This window comes from Peromyscus leucopus, chromosome 23 (assembly GCF_004664715.2).
Source record: "Peromyscus leucopus breed LL Stock chromosome 23, UCI_PerLeu_2.1, whole genome shotgun sequence".
Lineage (NCBI taxonomy): Eukaryota > Metazoa > Chordata > Mammalia > Rodentia > Cricetidae > Peromyscus > Peromyscus leucopus.
In genome coordinates this window covers 45,034,354-45,059,287 of record NC_051082.1, presented here as the reverse complement: position 1 = coordinate 45,059,287, position 24,934 = coordinate 45,034,354, and the positions used below count along the sequence as shown (strand labels likewise).

The 24,934-nt window shown below is 42.5% G+C and overlaps 1 protein-coding gene across 1 annotated transcript in view; it reads left to right on the top strand.

The window, feature by feature from the left end:
* Positions 1 to 1,107: 1,107 nt before the first annotated feature.
* Positions 1,108 to 24,934, top strand: part of Baiap2l1 (BAR/IMD domain containing adaptor protein 2 like 1) — a 101,047-nt gene continuing 77,220 nt past the window's right edge. The window contains exon 1 of the mRNA XM_028890290.2: positions 1,108 to 1,418. Coding sequence (XP_028746123.1) covers positions 1,368 to 1,418 — 51 coding nt within the window. The 5' untranslated portion in view covers positions 1,108 to 1,367. The remainder of the gene's footprint in view (positions 1,419 to 24,934) is intronic.

Below are 24,934 nucleotides of genomic sequence, written 5' to 3'. Positions count from 1 at the left end.
AGTGGATATCGATTGAAGAATGATGCCTAAGGTTGACTTCTTGTATAACACACACACACACACACACACACACACACACACACACACACACACGAAACTTTTTAACAATCTTGTGATTTACACAGTAGTAAGGCATGGAATTTTAAGCTATTCTTAATGTTCTGTTATTCCAGGAATCAGATCTTGGTGTTAATTACGTTTTTGACACACTGAAGCTTCCAAAATTGCAGGTGGCAGCCGCCCCTTTTCTCCATCCATGTGAAGTCGTGTCCTACAGACCTTCGAGGTGAACAGAGAGGGGTCTATCAGGGAAATCCACACGTGTATGAGGAACACCCTCTTCTCACAGTCCCTCAAAGGCAGAGAGCTCAGAGGATTCGCCTGAGAAGGGCGTGGGCCTCGAGCTTTCAGGGCCAGCACCTTGTGGGGAGCACAAGACCAGAGACCTAGACTCTAGGTCCAGGTCCTGCTCTAAAAAGCACTGCAAGGGTGAGGGTGTAGGGGCGTGGCTGGAATTCTGGGAGGGCCGGGAGAGGGCGCACCAAGGCTACCCCCGCCAGCCACGGGAGAAGTAGCCTTGGCTCCTTGGGTCCAAGGGCTTAAGGTCCCCCTATCGATGCCTAGAGCCTGGTCTAGGGTCCACTCCACCCACCTCGCCTTGCACCGTTTCAGCCCCACTCCATCCTCGCTTCAGCACCGCCCATCAGTCTGCGAGACCCAGTCACCCGCTCAACTCTGCAGCCGGGGCTGCTCCGGCCACGGCGTCCCATCTTGTTTCGGCCACGCCCATCCGCCACCTAGGCCACGCCCAGCAGGCCATTTCGGGCGGGGTAGGCCTCTCAGCACTACCCCCTCCACCACCTCAGCTGGGGCCAATCAGCCCTGCAGGCTGGCCGGGCTTCAGCTCCGCCCAGCCAGCCCCTAGGCCACGCCCACCTAGCGCAACAAGTCTCTTCCCCGTGCCAGCGGTTGCTCTAACAGAGGCCGCCTCTCCCACCTCTGCGCCGGGCCGCCCCGCCCACCCCGGCTCACCCGGCCTAGACCCCGCCCACCTCAGGTGGGGCTGCCCCGCCCCCTGACCGCCCAGCCCCGCCTACCCCGCCCGCCTCAGGTGGGGCTGCTTCGCAAGTCCCAGCCGCGTCAGGCTACGTTTACCTCGCAGCTCCCCGGAGCTCGAAGCGCCGCAAAGTTTTGACATTTTTGGCAGCGGAGACGCGCGCTGGCTCTCTCCGGCTGACGGCTGTGGCGGCGGCCGACGCTCCAGAGGCCACTCAGTCGCAAGTCCTAGGCGCTCCCGCCGCCCGGAGTCCGGCGGCCACGAGGCCCCGCCGCGTCCTCCCGCGCTCGCCCTCCCGGAGGCTGCAGCCATGTCTCGGGGGCCGGAGGAGGTGAACCGGCTCACGGAGAACACGTACCGGGTGAGTGTGGCACTTCGAAGAGCTGGAGACCGGAGAAGGGAGGTCTGGGACCCCGTGGGGTCGGGGAGTCGAGGCTGAGGGCGGAGGCTGGGAGGCCCAGAGACTTGGGGACTCCAGGGTTCGAGGCCAGGAACGTCCGCCCCGCCAAGCAGCTGACCATTGTCACCAGGGGGTATAGGTCGAGAATCTTGTTCACTTTTGAGATAAAGTGGGGACTTTTCATGGGAAGGATCTCTCCTCCCCCTTGGACCCTAGGAGACGCCCAGGGGACCCTCACATTTCCCGTGTGGGGGGCGGGGAGGGGGCTGGAAGACAATCTCTGGGGTCCCCGGAGTCCTTGTTCTCCCCTCAGCTTCTCTTTGTGATCAGTGACGGTGCTGGTCTGACCGCTGGCGCTAAACCCTTTCCCAGATCCAAAAGAGGAAAAAAAAAAGAGGCAAGCTCGAGTTTCCTCGAAGAAAAGAAAGCGCTCAAGAATGTAGGGGAGAAACTCCTCCGTAATTAGGAATCCATGGCCAGGTGAGCCTGGCTCCCTCAGTTCAGGGTATTTTCTAGGCTGCCAGCGAATCTGCTCTTGGGAAGACTAGAAATGCCTTCCCCTCTTGGACTCTTTCATACCGTAGCTTTTAAGTTCAGTTTGGCTTTTCTTTTGATTTTTTTTTTGGTTCCCGTTTTGGCAGTTTTATACATGTATACGATACATTATGATCATATTTGCTCGTGTTTGGTTTTTTTTCTGCGTCGATGATTTGGGGAGGTTATTGGAATCAGAGAGCACTGAGATTTTAATAAGAGTTGACCTAAGCTAACAGAACGCGTGGTGATTGGTCGCTTAACTTGCATGTTATGTGAGAGAATTTTTCCAGAAACAGACATGGGATTAGTGGCCAGTTTAGTAAGTTTAAGTACTTATAAATGAATTCCATTTGAAATAAGATATGCGTTTAATCATATGCTATTAATAGAATACAAAACAACTTTTGTTTTAATTCCACTTAGGCCCATTGAACCCCAGAGATTTAAAGTTCTCTAAATTTACTTGTAGCCATGGTTAAAGCCCACTCTTTGGTCATTTCTGTCGATTTTTTTTAAATCCCTAAAATTGAATTTCTAGATTTGCAAGGTCTGAGTGAGTTTCCGAAATCAGGGGAGTTTATTGACTTGTTGGGAAATCATTTTAAAGTAGCATGAAAATATTTTCAAAGTCCATTGAAGCTCCAAAATTTATCAGCTCCCTTCATCTGTGTACTATATAACACTTAACACGAATTATACTTTCTAGGTAGACAAAGTAGACATTATTATCATTATTGTTATTTTGGAGGTCCACAGCTATGACCAAACCCTGTTCTTATTGATGTGTGACAAATTTAGAAATGCCAGAAATTTGAATGTTAATTTAAAGCCTTATATTTGGGTTGAGATTGTTCCTACATGATCTGAACGTGGAGGGACTGGAGGTGCAGGGCGCTGACAAAGGATGTAAGTGAATCAGTCTAACTCTTAGCCTTGGGGGAGACAAGCTACTCAGATGAGAGTTAAGGAAAAGCTGTAACTGAGAGGATGTAGATTATTGTAGTTTGTGTGTGGGATCTGAGGATCTGCCTCCGGGGAGAAAACACATGAGCACTGAAGTTTCTCAGACACCCGATTGTTTATCTTGCTGGTCTGGAAAGAAAATGTCAACTTGAGACAAGCAATCAGATGCTCTGAGTAAACCAACGGCTCTTTTTCTCACTTCTGACTGAGAAATCTTGGGTGGGGTGTGTCCAAGCACATTACAGTAAGACAACTATTAACCACCTTGGCATCTCTTTTTACCCACAGAACTAGAGCAAGAGGAGAATTGTTGATTTCGTTGTTTTAGTTATCCGTATTTGTAGACATAAGGCATAGTAAATCTTTTTTAGGGTGTTTTGTTTTTCTAATTTATTTAGAGACAGGGTCTCACTATGTAGCCCTAATTGGCCTGGAACTTGATATGTAGACCAAGCTGGCCTCAGATTCAGAAGTTCTCCTTCCTGTCTCCCCCCAAGTGCTAGGATTAAAGGGCTACCACTCCTGGCTGGATTTTTTTTTTTTTTAATCTTTGTTTTTTCCCCCTTTTTTGAGCCACTTTCGTTTATGCAGTCTATGTAGCCCAGGCTGGCCTCAGCCTCCCCAGTGCTGGGATTGAAAGTATGTATCACCACAGTGGCTCATTTTCAGTTTTTGAAAGGATATAATAGATTGAAGATCAGAGACCAGTGCTTTATTGCTTTCCATTTCCAGGTGTTGAAAACATTTCACAAGCTTGCAAAATGTCAAGTGATTTTAACCAGCATTTCCTTGTTAGTATTTTGAATCAATTTGTTGTTGTTGTTTTTTTTTTTTTTTTTTTTTTTTTTATGGTTTTTCGAGACAGAGTTTCTCTCTGTGTAGCCTTGGCTGTCCTGGAACTCAGTCTGTAGACAAGGCTGGCCTGGAACTCAGAGAGATCTGCTGCCTCTGCTTCCCAAGTGCTGGGATTAAAGGCGTGGGCCAGCACTGCCTAGTATGTTGTTGTTGTTGTTTAATGTTAGATAGTGGGATTAAAAAAAAAAATCACAGCACTAGACTGAAAGTTTCTGTATCTATAAAACAAAGTGAAGGCTGCTAGGCCATGGCTTGCCTCTAAGGACATTCACAGTTTAGTTTTACATTTCCTGGGGTGATTAGAAGCCTGAAAAGCCTCTTACTATAATCAAAGCTAAAAACAATTTAAGTGCAATATTGCAAAAATTCTATTGGCATTGTTGGTGAATGTTGTGCTTTTAAAAACAGACTTCCCTTTGTGTTACCTAGCAATCTACAGTATTTTCCTAATAGAAACACAACCTAACCAGGTGTGATTACAAAGGCCACCTGCAGATGAGATTTAATGTCTTGCCTGTCTGGGTTTTAGTTGTGTGTGTGTGTGTGTGTGTGTGTGTGTGTGTGTGTGTGTGTGTGTGTTTAAAAATATATACTCGAATATCTTTTAAATAAAGAAATAAATTCTTTGGTGCAATGGGAGGTTGGTAAAGTAGTGTGATCCTCTATGCAGTATCAGATTTCCTTAAATATATATTTATACTTTGACTTAGTTTTTTTTAAAAAAATGTACTTAGACAAATGATTACTGGATATCCACGCTAACACCCAAAAGGATGTGTGTTTTACTGCCTCATAAACAAATAGCATGATAATGAGCCCTGAAATATGAAGTACTGTTGATAATCTGAGTTTAGCCAAAGATCTCAATCCCTTTCCCCATGCTTAGTTTATAGTGTGCCCATAATTCGCCCTCAACAGCTTTATTGTGATTTTGCATAGTTTCTGATGAATACATCCTTTAGTGGATGAGGATGAAGTAAAGTTCAAAAAACTTTGCTTAAGAGGTACCACAACCTTCCTAGCAGTTAGACATTTTTGTTTTGTTTTGTTTGTTTTTGTTGTTATTGTTGTTTTTGTTTGTTTTATTTTTTCAAGACAGGGTTTCTCTGTTAACTGTCCTGGCTGTCCTGGAACTTGATTTTCAGACCAGGCTGGCCTCGAACTCACAGAAATCCACCTGCTTTTGCCTCCTGAGTGCTGGGATTAAAGGCGTGCGCCACCACGCTCAGTTCTATATGAGTCTTATAGTGAGTGAAGAGGGAAATGACAAAGAGGGAAGGGAACACGGGCACAGTCTTAACCGTTGCCACTAACATAGTAAGAGTCATTCTGTCTAAGAACTAAGGAGCAATGCATAGGACTTAGGGCTGTATACAGACACGTGTGAAGGCTGGGGAGATGGCTCAGCATTTACTGCTCTTCCAGAATTGGTTCCTAGCACCCATGGAGGATGACTCACAACTGCCTATATCTCCTGTTCCAGGGGATCTGATGTCTCTGGTCATCAGGGCACCTACACTCATATGCGCACACACAAATACAACTTAAAATATTTAAAAAAAATCATAAATCTTTAGAACAAACAAAATCAAATATACTTTTTTTAAAACAAACATTTAGCACCAATTGTAATTTTTAAAATTCTAAGATTCTAATCCTTTTCAGTCTTTACAAAATTATTTATAGTGCCAAGGAACAATTTAGAGAGAGAGAGAGAGAGAGAGAGAGTGAGTGTGTGTGTGTGTGTAAGTGGTGGGAATAGAGGTCTACAACAAGCATCTTCCTCTGTCACTTTCCACCTTGTTTTTGAGACATGATCTCACTGAGCTTGGACGTTCACCATATTGGTAGACTGGCTGGTGAGCCCCAGACATCCTCCTGTCTCTGTTTCGATTTCAGGTACACTCTGCCTCCTTTGACTTTTTATGTGGTTTCTGGGGTGCTCTAAACTAAAGTTCTTTTCTTTTTCTTTTTTTGGTTTTTCGAGACAGGGTCCGTCTGTGTAGCTTTGCACCTTTCCTAGAACTCACTTTGGAGACCAGGCTGGCCTCGAACTCACAGAGATCCGCCTCTGCCTCCCGAGTGCTGGGATTGGGATTAAAGGCGTGCACCACCACCGCCCTGCCCTCTAAACTAAAGTTCTTATACTTATGTGAAAATACTTTACCTACCGAGTCATTTCCCAACCCCCAAATTTAGTTTTTAAAATAATCATACCTGGCATGGTGGCATATACCTCTAGTCCCAGCACTCAGGAGAGAGAGAGAGAGGCAAGTGGATCTCTTGAGTTCAAGGCCAGCTTGGTCTGTAAAGTGAGTTCAGGCTAGCCAGGGCTGCACAATAAGACCCTGTCTCAAGGGGGGGAAAAAGTCCAATAAAACGTTTCATATAAAGCGGTCAGGAAATGTTAGCTTTTCAAGAAGGCCTGTTTAACTCTCTTAAAATTACCAGTTTATCTCCCAACCCCACCTTAAGTTACTTTACCTTTCCTCCCATAAAATTTACAACTGTAGGATATACTGTGTGATATGTTTATTCATTATGTTTGTTCATCTCTCTTTCCTCCACAACGGGAATGTGAGCCACACAAAGTAAATAGCATTGTTTTGTTGTATTTCAAGCACCTAGAACAGTTCCTGGTTCGAAGGTATATTTGTTGAACCAATGCACATTCAATCAATTTAAGTGTTTAATCCTTTGTTCAGAGCTCTGCTCCCTCCCTTGACATTTTCATAGAATGCTTCCTGTCATTATAGTGCTACATCTACCCCAAAGGTAGATGTGGATTTTGTGTTATCATTTTTTTTTTTTAAAGATCTTATTTAACCCGACCCTCATCAGCTGCAGCACTCAGGAGAACAGGCCCTGCTCCTCACTTGGGCAGCAGAGTAGAGTGGACCCTACAGGGGTGCTGGTGAGCCAGCCCTGAGGATGTGAGGTGCACAGCTGGTACAGCCTCCTTTGTCTGTGGGGTGGTGGTGGGGACGAGGGAAAGATGCCCTCCCCCTTGCCCCTACCACCTTCCCTCCTTTACCAGCTGCAGCACTCGGGAAAGCAAGCCACCCACCCCCACCCCCACCCCTCATTTGTGCAGCGCATCAGAACTGACCCTGTATGATGAGGGTGAGGGGAGCCACAGGTGAACTGGCCCTGAGAATGCGACTAGGAGATCTGGTTCTGCCCCTCATATGGCAGCATGGGCGGGGGAGAGATGCCCTTCCACCTCTCATCTCCTGAGGCAGTTAGGAGAGCTGGCCCTGAGGTGGTAAGAGTAGGAGAGATGCCTGGGGGGGGCAGCCCTCAGAAGAGCAGGTCTTGCACCTTTCCTGGGCAGCACAGTAGAGCCAACCCCAAAGCTGTGAGCCTGGGAAAGCTGTCCCCCCTCCTCATCTGTCATGTGGCAGTGTGGGCAAGGGAGAGATGCCCTCCGTACCCCTTGGCCCTCACCACCAGTGACAGACAAGGGAGCTGACCCTCCCCCTTACCAGCTGCAGCAGGAAAGTGAACCCTGCTCCTCACCTGGGCAGCACACTAGAGCTGACCCTGTTGGCAGAGGCATGGGTGAGCTGGCCCTGAAGGTGTGAGAGCGGGAAAGCTGGCCATCCCTCCCCCCTTGTCTGCCATATGGTGGTGAGGGTGAGGGAAACATGTTTGTCCCCCTACCCTTGCCCCTGCCACCTGTGGTGGGTGAGGGAGCTAACCCCCCCCCCTTACCAGTTGCAGCATTTGGGAAAGTGGACTCTGCACCTTTCGTGGTCAGCCCAGCAGAGCTGACCCTGTTGAAGGGGTGTGGGTGAACTGCCCTGAGAACATGAACGATCTGGCTCTGCCCTTCATCTGCCATGTGGTGGTGTGCAGGGAGAGTTGCCCCCGACCTCCCTGCCTGTGAGGGATGGGAGAGCTGGCTCTGAGGTCCTGAGGGATGGGAGAGCTGCTCCTGTCCCTCATCAGCTGCAGCACACGTGAGAGAGTGGCCCCTACTCCTCACCTGGGCAACACAGTAGTGCTGGCCTCGATGGTGTAGGTGTGGGAGAGCTGACCTTGAAGTTAGGAAAGCAGGAGGACGGCCTGCCCCTTGCTCATTTCTGCAAGGGGTGGACTAGCAAGGGCAATGCTGGAGGGCTCACCCTGGTGATGAAGACAGGGCTGAACAACCCTGCAACTACCCAGGCCCAGAACCAGGGTGAGGAGTTGGCCCACCCCAACATCAACCCCATCTATGATCTGCTGGAGCGTGTGAAGGGGCTGGTCTGGAAACCCAAAGCAACAGGATCTCCACCACACAGGGGAACAACAGGATATTCAAGAGGGGTCCCAGTGAGGGCCCAGCATCCACAGTGCAGCAAAAACCAGACGCCTCAAACCAGACTCTTTGCAATGAACACTTGCACATAAAGATATATGGATAAAAGGGTTTACTGTGTGACTCACTGTCACACTACAGCTTCCACAATGAGATTTTTCCTCTCTTTCTTTTTAATTTTATTTTATTGTGGGGGGGAGGGCAGGTTGCAAGGGCAGAGGGAGGATACAAAGGGACGGGAAATGAATGTGATTGAGATGCATGATGTGAAAGACAAAGAATAAATAAAAGGAAGTTTAGAAAAAGAAATGGAGAAAACAAGATTTTCTTTAACTTTTTATGTGTATGTGTTTACCTGCATGTATATATGTACATACCTGGTATCTGTAGAGGCTAGAAGAAGGTGTCACATCCTCTGGAGCTGGAGCTACAGGCAGTTTTTGAGTTGCCTTGAGGGTGCTGGGAGTTAAGTCCCATCCTCTGCAAGAGCAGCGAGTGCTCTTAACTGCTGAGCCCTCTTCAGCACCAGCCATTTTTAAGTTGGGAAACTGAGACCTGGAGGCCGAGTGACCAGCTTCAGTCATTTACTCCCATTGCCTCTGAATAGTGATTGTTTCTGGTGACGAACACATGTATATACCAAATACATTTTCATAATTTGGTGATCTAAAATGTCACTGAAATTTTCTCTTTTCTGGAAATTCATCATAGTAGACATGTTTTGAACAAACCTTTAAGAAACTGAAATGCTTTTGTTCTCTTACTGGGTAGAGCAAGCCATCTGGGCATGTGCTTCCTTGTTTATCTTCTCAGCTTGAGTTTAATGGGGAGTATGTAAGTGAAAGGGTCTGCTTGGTTTCCGGAGTGGATAGACAACTCTAGTATATAAAGCTTTAAAATGCCTTTATGAGAACCCTTTCTAGGTTTACCCCCCTTTAATCACAGCACTGGGGAGGCTGAGGCAGGAGAATTGCTATGAGTTAAGAGCAGCCTAGGCTACAGAGTAAGACATTGTCTCAGAAAAGTAAAAAACGAGTGCTGGAGAGATGGCTCAGCTGTTAATTAAGAGTGCATCTCGTGTTGGATGGCTCACAACTGCCTGCAACTCCAGCTCCACTGGATCCCATACCTCCAATACACTTGGTGTGTGCACACAAACATGCACAAATACAAATAAATCTGTTTTAAAAGCCAGTAGCTTTTTTAAAAAGTAAAAAAACAAAACAAAAACAAATACCATTCTGAGGCGCATTTAGTGTATTTCAGTAGCCTATAACTCTTCTTCTTTCAGATATCCTAAAGATAAAATGAGATTTGCAGAAGTCTGGACAACTTGCTCTTAGTTATCCAGTGACTAAAAAGGGGATGTGAGAACCCTGTGCCAGGGAACAACAGAAGGAGTTGCCAGGTTTTGAATATGAATGGGAACAGCCCAGTAATTTAGCTTTTTGTCTGGTAAAATAAAAACATAAAGCGAACAAAGAGTAGTTTGCTTTTTGCTATCAAAGCATGTTTTTGTTTGTAAAGAGTTTTACAACTAGTAACATGGCTGTGCAACATCCTTTATTGTGATATGAGGGAAGTTGGGCTCACTTAGAGTAATGGCATCCTCTGTGAGTTTTAGGGTAGCTTTTAAGTTTATATCTGTGACATTTTTCAGTACTTAGCATTATGTCTGCCTTTGCATAGACTTGCAAAGGAAACCTAGTGTGCATGGAATTAATTGTAAGGACTTGTTTTTGTTTGTTTTTTTTTCCCCCTCCAACATTCCATGTGGATATTTATTCTATAGTTACAAAGTAAAAACTACCATGAAAGCTGCACTAACATTGACTTGACTTATCTGTAACAGAGGTATTCACAAAGTAAACACTATGTAACCATTACCCAGATCAAGAAGTAGACTAAGACAGGTCCCCTGAACTGCCCTTGTGTTACCTTCGGCTCACTATATCAGCATAGGTAGTCACTCTCCTAACCTCTACTGGTATTTGCTGTTTGTGGTTATCAGATTCATCCATGTTGGCTCATTCTTGTTGCTAATTGATATTTTACCATCAGAATATATCAGAGGCATTTGGGTTGTTTTTAAACTTCTCCAGGATGTCACAAATAATGCTTTATAACTCTCTGGTACATGTCTAATAGGCATAGGCTGTCCTATTTCTTGGACATGCACACAGGAGTAACTTGACTAAGTGTGAAGCATTTAGATCTTGAGATTTAGTAGGAAGTACTGAGTGGTTTTCCATAGTGGTTATACTGGTTGACTCCCTCCACTTCCCTCTAGACAGCCTGTGAGAGTTCCAGTAGCTCTGTAACTTTGCCCAAAATTGGTATTGTTGGTCTTTCTTCATTTTTGCTCTCTGATTGGTTTGTGTAAATGAAAAGTGGACATTCAAAATGTTTGCCCCAGGTCTGCTGATCTGTTTCTGTGCAGGATCTCATATGGATCTGGTAGGGAACACTTATTGTCAGAGATAGAATCAGGACCTATAGGGATTGTGGGTCTCAGGCTATATTGTTATAGTTTTCACTAAAGTAAAGCACTAACTTTATTAGAGACTACACTGCCATAGCTGAACACATTACAAAGTCTTATTGTGGAAGAGATGTCCAAGACATTCATTGAGTTCTATTTAAATACACTGGAATATTTAGAATAGAATGTAGAGTTACAGTCAATTGAATTTTCTTGCTAATTGAGTGTTAGTGAAAGTACCTCTCTTTCTATATAACTTTTCTTAGAAATGTACAAATTTTATTGGTATGGATACTGTAAGCTAGTCTTTAAAAGCAGTTTCAGTGAGTTACAGTGTAATCAAGAAATTTTAGTACTGGTATCTACTAAAGGAAATGTTTTGTGTCTCTATCTAATTCTGTGTGTGTGTGTGTGTGTGTGTGTGTGTGTGTGTGTGTGTGTAGGGGGTGTATACATATGTGTATGTTGTTTGAATCTTAGATTTATTTATTTATTTATTTATTTATTTATTTATTTATTTATTTATTTATTTATTTTTGGCTTTTCAAGACAGGGTTTCTCTGTATAGCTTTGGTGCCTGTCCTGGATCTCACTCTGTAGACCAGGCTGGCCTTGAACTCACAGAGATCCACCTGGCTCTGCCTCCAAGTGCTGAGATTAAAGGCATACACTATGACTGCCCAGCCCTTAGATGGTCTTTTAATAAAAAAAACCTGGAGCCAAATATCAGAGTGAAAGCTGAAAGATGAGAGAAGCAGAGCAGACCACAGCCACCACCTATTACCTCACCAACTCCACAAATCCTCAGACTGAAATCCTCTGAGTCCTCACCTGAAAGGATCTCAGCTAAACTGCTTTAGTTCCTGTTTCCTCACATCTTATATACCTTTCTCCACCCTGCCTTGACTTCCTGGGATTAAAGGCGTGTGTGCTTCCCAGTGCTGGGATTAAAGGTGTGTGCCACCACTGTCTGGCCTCTATGTCTAATCTGGTGGCTGGCTCTGTCCTCTGATCCTCAAGCAAGCTTTATTAGGGTACACAATATATCACCATATGTATATTCATGTATTTGGAGATGTCAACATCAGTTGTCATCTTTAATTACACTTCACTGTATTTTTACAGATAGCGTCTCTTACTAAACCTGGAGCTCATTGATCATGCTGGACTGACTGTCCAGTGAGCTCTAGGAATCTCTTGTCCCTGGGTCTCCACTCCCTGAACTGGGTTTACAAACATGGCTGCCACACTTGATGTTTACATGGAGAGATCCAAACTCAGGTCCTCATGCTTGCTTGATAGTGACTGTATCAACTAAGCTATCTCTATAGCCCAGGAAATGTTTTGTTTGGTTGTTTTGTGGGGTTTTTGTTGTTGTTGTTGTTGTTTGCTTGCTTGTTTTTGAGACAGGTTCTCTCTATGTAAATCCTAGGCTGGCCCAGAATTCACTATGCAGCGAGGCTGGCCTCAGAGTCATACATCAAAGACATATGCCTCCACACCTGGCCAGAATGTTATTTTTAATTGGAGTCTTTATCCTGATTGCGTTGTAATTGTATGTACTTGAAAGCAAGTCCTGAAAAGTATACTTTTCTGCATCTCCCACAATGTTTCATATGTTTGTCAAGGATTTTTAAAACTATTTTTTCTCTTCTAGCAGAATATATCCAAAGTTTCTATGAAAATTCTAAAAATAAGTCATCCAGATTCTCATAATGCATAGATAACACTAACTCTTGTAGTCAACTCTTTCCAGTACATATTTCCATGTCAGTATTTGGTGCTTCATCATTTTGATGACTCTACAGTATTCTGAAATTCTTCATCATGACTTATTGATCCAGCCCTGTTGTTAGATATAGATCATTGCCAGTACTTTGCTATTAAGACACTGCAGTGGGCATAGCTGCAAATAAAGCTTTGCCCCAATCCGGGTTGATTTCCAAAAGTTAAATTCCCAGAAGGTAGCTATAGGTCCAAGGGTTGCTGCATTGTAAAGCAAATATGCACCAAATAATGCTATACTATGACTTGTGTGAGTGTACCTTACCCTGAACTCCAGTCAGTTACAGAGGTATTTTAAAACCACTTCCTTTATTAATCCAGAGAGAGAGAGAGATTTTATGTGTTTATAGTAGAAAAACACACTGTCAACACTATATAGAATATGGACATTGTCTAGTACACCTGAGATTTCATATCTACCTCTATTAGTGTAATTTATAATTTGGAACTTATGGGTATTTACAGAGTAATCACATGGCATTGTGAACAGTCAGGCCTGTGTGCTTCTCTTCTCGTTTTCATCAGCCTAAATATAATGTTTTCTGTTTCTCTACTTTGATTCTTCTTTTTGGTTAGTCACTGGTTGTAACAGTTACCTCAATCTTTGTGGATAAAGGTGAGACAAGTTTTCTCTCCCTTTCCAGGGTCGGGGGTAGGGGTGGGTTTATATTGCTGGTATGTTCCCAAAATAGAGTGAAATAGAGGAGCAAACCTTAGAGATCTAAAGGGTTGTTTACAGGCTGGAGAATGTGCACATTTGGCCATGTTAACAGCAGCGGGGTGAGATGCCCTCCAGTTTGTTGCTTCAACTGCTTTATTTATTTGCTACTTTGGAGATTGAAAGTCCTAAAGCAGTAACAATCCCTTCACTATAAAACTTACTAGTAAGGGCTGGAGAGAGGACTCTAAGTTTAGGTCCTAGCACCCAGGACACAGCTGCCTATAACTCCAGTTCCTGGAGAGCCAACAGCCTCTTTTGGCCTCCATACTCACTGCACTCACATGTACACATGTGCAAACATACACACACGATTTAAAAATAAAAAATAAAATCTTAAAAACTTCAACAATAACAACAACAAAAAACCAGTTAAGTGGAGGGCAGCAGGAGAGAAGCTTGGCCTTTCTACACTCTTACGTTCTTGAGTATTTACAGTTTTTGTATGAAACATTTAACATTTACTTTTTAAGAGTGTCTGTATGTCAGATTCAGGGAGACTACTTAGCAGAGAGGACCCTAAGGATGACTGTGGCTTATAATAAGTTTTGGTTTTGCCCAATCACTGGGCATGCTTTAGTGAAACATTTTACTATTAGGATAAGAATTTGTACCGTATCAAGCAGATGAAAGAATATGATGGCTGTACTTTCAGGAGGGGAGGCTAAAATCTTTTTAGAATATGGATGAGCCTATAGAAAAATGTCTACCGTAAATCAAACAGTGAAGGGGAAGATGAATAGGAATCTCACTTACACAACTTAATAAAACATAGCTCTCTGAACAAATGAAGATAGGTTTCTTCTGTATCCCAGAATCTAATCAATATTTATATGTATAATTCAGCTATTATTTGGCTTAAAAGGGCTTATTGGGAAATGTTATCATTTTTAATATTTTCTACAGAAAAAGTATTTTCCAGTTTCAAATAACTCTGGATTTTGGAATTATAACCTGTTTTATGTTAAAAAAAAAAAATTTAAGTGGAAAATGCTGAAGTACCACTGAACTCGATGTTGTATTTACATATCTATATCTGTATAAGATAATGATTATAAATGTTTATTTTAAAAGGTGAAGTGCAAATGTGAATTTAACAAGAAGTTGTAGATTTTCAACACTGTACATAAACTCCTTTGTTACAAAAAAAAAAAAAAAAAAAAAAAAAAAGAAGAAGCAGCAGCCAGGCGGTAATCCAGCCTTTAATCCCAGCACTTGGAGGCAGAGGCAGATGGATCTCGGTGAGTTCGAGGCCAGCCTGGCTACCAAGTGAGTTCCAGGAAAGGCGCAAAGCTACATAGAGAATCCCTGTCTCGAACAATCAAAAAAAAAAAAAAAAAAAAAAGAAGAAGAAGCATAAATGGGTTAGATTTGAAAAAAAAGTGTCTGTGTGTGTTGTATGTGTCAGTGTGCATGTGTATATGTGTGAGACAGCACACCCGAGAAAGTCAGAGGACAACTTGTGGGAATTGATTCTTCCATTGTGTGGGTTCCAGGGATAGAATTTAGCTTGAGTTAGGGTTGGTTAGCAGGCTTGAAAGCAAGTACCTTTACCTACTGAGCCATCTCCTTGGTCCTGAAATGGTTACTTTTATATTTTACCAAAAGTAAGCAAAAATGGATATATAGATTCCATTTCAATTAAATATATTGGAACTGAGGTAGAACTTGCTACTTGCTACCTGTTTCGCAAGTTAACCTTTAAAGTCTTAAGATTTTTCTCATAAGTTTCACATATGGGGATACATTTGAGATGCTTACTAGTCTAAAACTACAATTGCAACAGAAGTTAAGTTAAAAATATTCAAAGTACAAACCCTGAGGCTGTTTTTAAAGTTTTTCCTGTTGCCAGTAGTTGATCTCTTTCTACATGCATGTGTCCTGGACAGGTTCAAAACTAGTGATAACCTGGGAAAAGTATGGGGAAGTTCGACTGGTGAGAGCACACTACCCAGGACAGGTGACAGGCCAGACAGCTGCTACTCTTAAGTGCAGAGCTGGCCTTGTGACTTATAGAAAGGTACAGGCAACAGTCCTGTCACTTTCAGATGCTTGTCAGAGTCTGGTTCCTGGGACTGCAGGTAATAGACAGTTCATTTCTGACTGAAAAATATCCTCAAATAACAAACCAGGAAAATTACAATGATAATTCCTTATACTTAAGTTCTACTGTTATGATTATTTTAATGAATTTTATCAATTGGGCTGGAAGTGTGGCTCATAGTAGAGGCCTCATTTGTCTAGCATGTATGAAGTCCTTTAGGACTTCTAAATAAATAGGGTCTGGAGAAATGGTTCAATGGTAAGAAAAGCTTGTTGTGAAAGCATGGTAAACTGAGCTCTAATTCAGTGTCCATATAAAAACCCAGGAATGGCCACATGCTTACCTATAACAGCAGCACTGTGTAGGATGGAGACAGGAGCATGGCAGGAACCACTGGCTACTAACTAGCCTAGCTCCAAGTTCAGAAGAGGACTTACCTCCAGAAAAGAAGACAATGATAGAGCAGAATAACCCATCCTCCTCTGGCCTCCATGTGTGCACAGGCACACAAACCCACTTACATTCAAGTGTTCATCATACACCACACACGTATACGAACATACACAATGAACAAATAGATTTTAAATAATTTGTTAGCATGAGTGTCATTACTTGGAGCAGCTTGAGGATATCGACCATGTTTGCTAGTACCTTGTATCTCTAAGTGTGTAAAATACTTTAAACATGTAAAACTTGTTTTTTTCTTTTTTCTTTCTTTCCTTTTTTTTGTTTGTTTGTTTGGGTTGTGTAACAGCCTTGGCTGTCATTGAACTTACTTTGTAGACCAAGCTGGCCTCAAACTCACAGAGATCTACCTGCCTCTGCCTCCTGAGTGCTGGGATTAAAGGAGTGTGCCGCCACACCTGCCTAAAATCTGGTGCTTACTAAAAATCTATCAAACTGCATGCCCTTTGAGAAGATTTCTTCAATTAACCAATGCATCCATTGTTATCCCACATTTGATACTTAATAATGCCACCTTCCTTTGTTTGCCTTATGCTTCAGTTTTCTCTTCTATAAATAAAGACAATAATGTGTCTACTTCAGGGCTGAGATAGATCAGTGGTTAATAGCACATACTACTCCTATAGAGAACCCAAGTTCAATTCCCAACACCCATGTCAGGTGGCTCACAACTGCTTATAACTCCAGTTCTAGGACATCTGATGCCTTCTTCCAGACTCCACAGGCACCTGGACTCATAGGCACACACAGATACATAATTTTAAAACAATTTAAAAAGAGTGTCTATGAGGTTACCGCTAGTTCAAATGTGTTAGTAAAACAATGTCAGGCAGGTAGGTGTTCTGTTAATGTTAGCTGTTTGTAGAAGTAGTGTGTGTTAACTGGACGGCAATGATGATGCAAGCATTGATTTCCCGCCTCTTTTACTACTATTCTCAGTATCTAGAGGGGTGACTGATACATGGATTGAGCTAGATAAATATTTGATAAAAGATCAGTGCTGAAATTATCAGCACACATTGCCCCTACTTTAATTAGCTACACACTCCTTCAGCAGTCTTTAATCCTTCACTGTTGTAGGACAGAGTAAGAACTCAAATATCTGTATATAAATACTGAAGATTGGTACTGATCACATTCTGGTGACTACAGTTGTTACTTGCTCCTTAACCAAGGGGACTGAGAAAGTGACAATAATAACAACTACTTGTTTCAAGTACCTGTTATCTGCTATTCTTCTACCAAGCTTACCACAAGCATCCATGCTTTCAGCTGTTTTCTAAATTACCACAGCTGTGCCAGGTCCCGTGGTCCCCACCAGAAACCACAGAGGAGACCAGAGCAACAGGGTCTGCATAGCTAATAACAGGACAACATTGCCAGCTCTTGCCCTCAGCTTTGGCCTGCCCAGTGCCATCGATTGTTTCCTTGACCTGTCCCAGAACGGTGCTACCTCTTTTGTTCATTGTTTTTATTCTTGCAGTACTAGGATAAAATCACAGCCTCCTGCATGCTAGACAGTGTTTTCTACTGAGCCATACTCCCAGATGCTCTTCCACTTGAGCTACATTCTGGCAGTCTTTTTACTTTTTCTTTTGAGGTAGTGTCTTACTAAATTGCCCAGGTTGGATTTGAACTCAAGATCCTCTTGCTTCAGCCTCCTGAGTAGCTAGGAATCCCAGGCCTAGTCCTAAGCCTTGCTTGTCTGTTCATTTCTTTGGACTTTTTTTTTTTTTTTTTAAAGTAATCTGTAAGAAGTTTTTGAGAAGGTGGAAATATGAAAGGAGTTGATGAGACACAAAAATTACATACTTTAGGGACTGTGGAGATGGCTCCATGGTTAAGAGTACATAATGCCCTTGCAGAGAACCCAAGTTAGGTTCCCTGTACCCACACTGGTGGCTCACAACCACCTGTAACTCCAGATGCAGGAGATCAAACACCCACTGATCTCTGTGGTCAGCCACATTCACAAGTACATACCCACACTCAGACATGAGTGCATACAAATAAATCTAAAAACGCATATATTTAAAATAGATTTTCGATCCCCCATCCTTCAATCTGAGAATATAAGTAAAGATCATGAGCCGTCTTATCTAAAATTTTTCTCTTTGATTACAAGGGGTGCAATTGTAATGCACATTAGAATGATCAGTCTTTTTGATGGGGACTCACTAGAGTTATTCCACACTTGACTGTAAGAATGGTACTTGGAAGGAACTGGTGCACTTAAAACAACAAACAGTGCTTGTATGAAATGAGTGTACTTGATCTGATAAAGTTCCTGTTGCTGGTAAGTACTTTGGGGGATTTCTAAACAAATTCAGCCTAGCATATAAACCAGCCTTTCCTGCAAATCCATTGTTTGCTTTTTTTCCCCCCAAGTCTTAGTCAGTCACTCTGGCTGACCTGGAACTCACTATGTAGACGAGCTAACATGGAACTCACAGAATTCCTCCTGCCTCTGCCTTCCAAGTGCTGGGATTAAAGCCATGCCTGGCTTATTGCTTGCTTTTTATACCAGGACATACCTTTTAAAAACAACAAGCAGGGGAAAAAAAAAAAAAAAGGCAACCAGGCAGGTAAGACACTTAACCAACTGGTCTAGTGTACTCCTTCAGAGTATATTTCCATTGACAGTTAAAACCCTTGAATTACTAATTTATTAATTCTTTAATGTCTGCCTTCAAAAAAACTGTTTGGGTGTGTGTGTGTGTGTGTGTGTGTGTGTGTGTGTGTGTGTGTGTGTGTATGCAATGACACACTTTTAGAGGTTAGAGGACAATATTCTGGAGTTGGTGCTCTCCTTCCAGCTTGTAGGTCCCAGGGATCAAACTCAGATTAGGGGCAAGCCCCTTTTACCTGCTGAATCATCTCACTGGCCCCCATATATAACTTTTCTGTGATAAAGTTATATATTTCCAGCAATATGCGAGTAACATTTAAAATGTTTGTATGTATACAGTGTGTGTGCATGCATGTGTGGGCATTGCGTGTGTGTGTGTGTGTGTGTGTGTGTGTGTGTGTGTGTGTGTGTGAGCTTGAGTGCATGTGAATGAGTCCAGTTGTGTGTCTACCACCACACACATATGGAGATCAGAGGACAGCCTCCCATCCTGACTTTTCACCTTTGGGACTGGTCTCTGTTGTTTTGCTACTGTGTAGGCCAAGCTATCTGACCTGGAAGCTTCAAGAAATTGTCCTGTCTTTACCTTCTGTCTCCTCATAGGAGTACATTGGGATTGTGGACACTGCAGTGCACGACCAGCTTTCATGCTGGTTCTGAGGGTTCAAACTCAGATCTTCTTTCTTGCACTGCAAGTAAGTCTACCTTCTGGGCCATCTCCTAGCCCAGTATTTGCGTTTTTTACTTTCTTCATCTTCATTTGGATTGCCTTGGTATTTTTCATACCCATTTCTCTGTTTGGCCATGCAACTGGAATTCCCTTCATTCATCTTTGTAGATGAATGGACCTAGCATAGGGCCAAGTTTGATGTGGGCTTTTAATAAAGGTTGCATACATAAATGGCTGGTTTTTAATGTTGTTTTAAGTATCTCAACGGAAGGAATTTACAGAGTTAGTAGAATGAAATTTAAGTGTTCTCCAGTTCTTGCCATGATCCATTCATTCTAATATTTATTTTTATTTCTGGAAAATAACAGAAATTTTCAGCTCTGGTTAAAATGTTACTTTCACATTTAAAGTTATATAACTGACGATACTGTACTTTAGACTAGGAATCCTTGCATTCTTGTTCTTTCCAATGAAACAAACCTCTACAAATAAAGCAGTAGTGGAGACTACTGTTGAAGTTGGAATTTTGAGTAGTTTTTATCTTAGTGATTTTATATATATATATAATATATATATATATATATATATATATAAAATTATAGTTATATATAGCTATGTGTAGTTACATAGCATTACAGACTCTTCTAAACTAAAACTTGGTATAATCACCTGTACTTGAATCATGGAGAAAGAGGCTTAGAGTAATTCTTCCCTGACATAAATATTAAAGTCTAATGTTTAAAGTAGAATGCAATTTTCTAGACTTGAACCAGATGTCAGTCATTTTTTTGTTCTTTGGTGTACTTCTCAGACAGTTATGCAGTCAGAATACCTGTGCATGCCTCTCCAAGTTACTTTGGTTATTTAATTTTCATCTGGGGGACAGTGCCTCACTAGCCCAGGCTGGCTTTGAACTCTCAATTTTCCTGCCTCAGTCTCCCAAGTGTTGTCATTATAAGGCACAGAACACTGCACCTGACTTTATCCATATTTTTTGTTTTTGTTGTTGCTCTTTTTAATAAAAATCGTGTGTGTGTGTGTGTGTGTGTGTGTGTGTGTGTGTATCAGAGGACAACTTCTGGAAACTGGTTCTCTCCTTTGTACTTTGTGTGTCCCAGGTATCAAACTCAAGTCATCAGGCTTGGCTGTGAGCACCTTCACCTGCTCAGCCATCTCACCAGCCTTTGTTTGTTTTTAGATCTTACTTAGCCCGAGCACCTGGAACTCACACCATTTAGACTATGTAGCCTTGAACTTGCCATGATTTTTTCCTGGGTGCTGGAATTACAGATGTGCCCCTGCACATCCCCCATGTTTTTTTTTTAATTGAGAACCTAGACTTTATATATTAGTATGATGATTTGAATGCTCTGAAAAATAATTTTCTTGGCAGCCATGAAAATTTTACTCAAAATGTAGGAGCAGCTGTAGGACTGCTTTCTCATTCCCGCCTCTGTGATGGAGGACTCTCTGATTTTGTTGAGCTTTAGCTTCAGGCTTTGTTTCTAAACAAGTAGGGATGGGGGATTCCTCACAGCAGCTATCTGTTTCTTTATTGTTTGTTTGAAGCTGGGTCTCATGGCCCAGGCTGATTTCATGTAGCAGAGGCTAGCCTTGAATTCCTGATCTTCCTGCCTCCACCTTCCAAGTGCTGGGATTACAGGTCTACAGCACCACACCTACTTTATGTGGTGCTGGAAATGAATAAAGCAAGGTATGCAAGCACTCTACCAACTCAGCTGTGTACCCATCCCTAAAATCTGTTTAGACAGTAGAATAGAAGTTCATGGAAACTGAATTGCACCTGACGATAGAGACCTTGTGTTCTGGGTGATCACACTGGCTTCTGATTTTTCACCTGATTGTTGGGAATATCAGAGCCTAAGAGGTGCTCCTTTTACTGCTCACGAACATTCTTCTATAACAGAAGACTGTCCCTGTCCCCTGCCCCGGCAGCTTCTTCCCGCGCAGGCCACGCGGCTAGGAACAGATCCATGGGAGCCTGTAGGCCCCTCCTACGTGACCTCTGCACCTAGAAGGACTATTTTTGCAGAAATAATTCTGTGTGACCAAAACTGGATTACGGAAGAAGGAAAATGATGTTGAAGTTATAATGAATGGTCAATGAAGGGTTTTCTCTGGGAGCTGGATGTTTCCTATGGAAATTCCCTTTATAGAAGGACACAGTAAAGGTTATATTTTCCTGGAAACAAACACCTTCTCCACTCATAGCTGGAAAGACAGATGCTCATCCAGCAGATCTGACTCAAAATGGATGTGTTACCACTTTCTGCTAATGGCCCAAATTGATTTTTACCCTGGGAGAGGCAACTGCTGCAGACAGTGACATGGGCATAAACACTTTTTAGACTGGGAGTACTTTCTGCTCATCCTGAACCAGGTTTACTAAGAACAGTGGGTGACCTCATCTTGAGACATCTGACTTGAATTGGGGAGACAGCTCAATAGGCAAACATGAGAATCTAGGTTTGATCCACAGAACACACATTTTTTTTTTTTCTGTTTGTTTGTTTTGATTTTTTTTAAAGGCTACAGGAAGCCTCTTTTTTTTTTTTTTTTTTTTTTTCCAGAGCTGAGGACCAAACCCAGGGCCTTGTGCTTGCTAGGCAAGCACTTTACCGCTGACCTAAATCCCCAACCCTTGTTTTGATTTTTTTTCATTTTATTTATTATTTATTTTTCTATTATCAACTTGATACAGTATAAATTCCCCCCACCCCACCCAATGCCATTTATTGAAGGAGGGAGGAGGTCTTAAATACAGGCTTACAGCACAATGGGAGAACCCTGAAGGGCAGAAGTTCCAGAAGTTTGCTACTGATGTTTTACAATCTTGCATCTAAGCTGTTAACGCCCATTATGCAGGATACACAGACAAGGATCTTTCCTTAAGCATTCAGGAGGGTGGAACCCGGCAGGGAATTAGCACAGGGAGGATATCAAGGTCAGCAAGCAAGACAACAGTTACCCAAAACAGGGGCCAGGGCCCTACAGATCCCCCTTTTACTAAAAAATGAGCTTCTGACTTAGGTTGCGTGGAACATCAGCAGGTCACCTTACCCATCATGGAGATGCCTGCAGAACACACATTTAAAAAAAAAAAAAAAAAAAAAAACCACAGGCATGAAAGCATGAAGGTGCACACTTGTAATCCCAGCACTGGGGAAGGAGAGACGGGCAGATTTCAGGGCCTCTCTGGCTAGCTGTCTAGCCTAATGGGCCCCAGGCTAGCGACAGACTGTCTAAATAAATTAAATAAATAAATAAATAAATAAATAAATAAATAAATAAATAAATAAATAAGGTGGGCATTATCTAAGGAATGCCTAAGGTTGTTCTCTGACCTTTGTATGTGTGGAGAGAGAGAGAGAGATATCACACTCGCAGAGAGATCACATGCCACACACATACACACACACACACACACACACACACACACACACACACACACACACACACACATCACAGCTAGATCATCTATCTGTATGTGGACTGTTTAGCTACAACAAAGGAATAAGCAAATGAATTGTGCCATCTCATAGCATTAAGGATGTAGAGTGAATCTTTAACAGTCAAAGTGATTTTTTTAAAGCTGTCAGTTTCTTTTGGTTTTGGTTTTTGGTTTTTCGAGACAGGGTTTCTCTGTGTAGCTTTGCGCTTTTCCTGGAACTCACTCTGTAGCCCAGGCTGGCCTCGAACTCACAGAGATCCATCTGGCTCTGCCTCCCAAGTGCTAGGATTAAAGGCATGTACCACCACCGCCCGGCTAGTTTCTTTTGTTTTTAACATACTTTTTGAAGGAGTCATATGTGCTATGGTGCATATATGGATGCCAAAGGATCCTTTCTTACCTTCCATCATATAGGTTCCAGAGATTGAATTCAGGTCATCAGGCTTGGTGGTAAGTGCCTTTATCCACTGAACCATTCCCCATCCCTCAAAGGGTTTTTGTGTTTGCTTCTTTACTGTGTTGTTTTTTAAGCCTTTATGGAGTTACAATTTATGTAATATAAAATTCACTCATTTAAAGTATGCACAGTCTTCATGCTTGTTTGCTGTGATCCCCTTTTTTTTTTTTTATTTCCAGTTCCAGGCAACCAACACTGTATTTTCTCTCTATCGATCTACCTTTTCTGGCTTAACTTGGTAGTGAACAGCTGTAATCCCAGCACTCTAGAAGCTAAGAGAGGAGGATTGCAAGTTTGAAGCCATCATGGGTTACCTAATGAGATTCAAGCCAACCTGGGCTATATAGTGAGACCAAAATAACAAAAAACGAATTATTTCATACAGAGTCTTCATCTCTGGCCATTTCATATAAATGCCAAGTCCCTGCCTCCTCTTCTATCTTTCTGGCACTGCAGATTGAAACCAGGGCCTACACACTAGATAAATGTTATACCTTGGAGCTGCCTCCCTAGCACAATATGTGGTCTTTTGTGATTGGCTTCTTTGCTGAGTGTAATAGAATTCATCCATGCTGGAGTATTGTGTTTTACTTGATACCTTTTAATGGCCAAATAATATTTCATTGTATGAATATACCACATTTTGTTTTTATATTTACTAGTCGATGGGCATTTGGATGGTTTCTAATAAGGTACTCTTTTTTAAGAGACACATTATTGCCTAGGTAATAAGGTGATTTAAATGACAGTTAGGAAGGACACAGGGTTTGGAAGCAAAATTCACAAGGAAAGCCCTGGTATTTTCAGATTTTGCAAGCCTGTTAATCCTTAGTAGATAGAGGACAGAGCCTTGTAGCTTTTATGATTCTCTAGTGAAGCTTTTACTTTGAGTTAATGAAGTTGCAAGCAGTGGCCCCATTATCTCATGCTTGATCTTCGTGGCTAATTGGCCCACTGGGCCATTGTGTCTGTGGTGGTTGTGTTCAGATGTGCCTGTGGAGCTGAAAGGACAGCAAGCAGGGAATCCAGCATGAACACATATATCTCTATATACCGAGTTCCAAAACTGCTGCCTCATTCACTGTGGGACATTGAGGGTTGGCAGTGCTCCTCTTCCTGGTAATAGCGATGCAGTGGGGCTAAACTCAGGTCCTTGACCTTAATTCACATGTACTTTCAAGTACGGTGACTGGGAGTAAACAGATAGGTAATAGCGTGTAAATAAGGACAAGCTCTTGAAGAAAGACCCAGGAGCACAGCAAGAGGGAAAGAGGCTGCAGGTGCTGTTGCCTGTGGGAAGAAGAGAGTCAGGGTAGGTATCTGAGAGGTGAGCTGAGACCCAGTGGGCCTGGTGTCCAGAGCAGAGCCCTCAACTGGGGGGAGGAGCGAGTACAATTCCCCATGGAGACTTGCAGCTTATGAAGAACCAGGAGCACAGTGGCTGGGGTGGTGGAGTTTCAGTTGCAGGAATGCCCAGTGTCGATTATCTCTTCCTCATGCCCTGCTGCTAAAATGACAAAAATCAAACTGAAAATAAACCCACCAGATTTTTCCAGGAACTGCATTAGATTGTGTTTCTTCTTCTGATCAGATGTTTTTAGATGTGTAGTTTGGGGTTTTTATTTGTTTTTGTTTTGTGGTGCTAGGGACAAAACCCAAGGCCTCATGTATGTGAGATAAGCTCTACCAACTGAGATAGAACTCCAACTTTTTTTTTTTTTTTTTTTTTTTTTTTTTTTTTTTTTTCGAGACAGGTTTCTTGCGTAGCTTTGAGCCTTTTGGAGCTCATTGTAGCAGCTGGCTCGACTCAAAGATCCGCCTGCTCTCCTCGAGTGCTGGATTAAGCGTGGCCACACCGCAGAACTAACTTTAATACTGACATTGGAAACAGCTTTTGGAACTTTTGTAGCAGTCTTGCCCTTTACCTATCAAGTGACAAACAGTATGATAATTGAAAATATTGGCAAAATGGTATTTTTGTGTAGCAGTTATAGGGGTATAAATTTCTGCAGTCACTTTCTTCCAGTTTGGAGGTCTATGAGGTAAAATCTATTACATACTCTGTGTCTCAGAAATTCTGTTTTTACATAAGTTCTT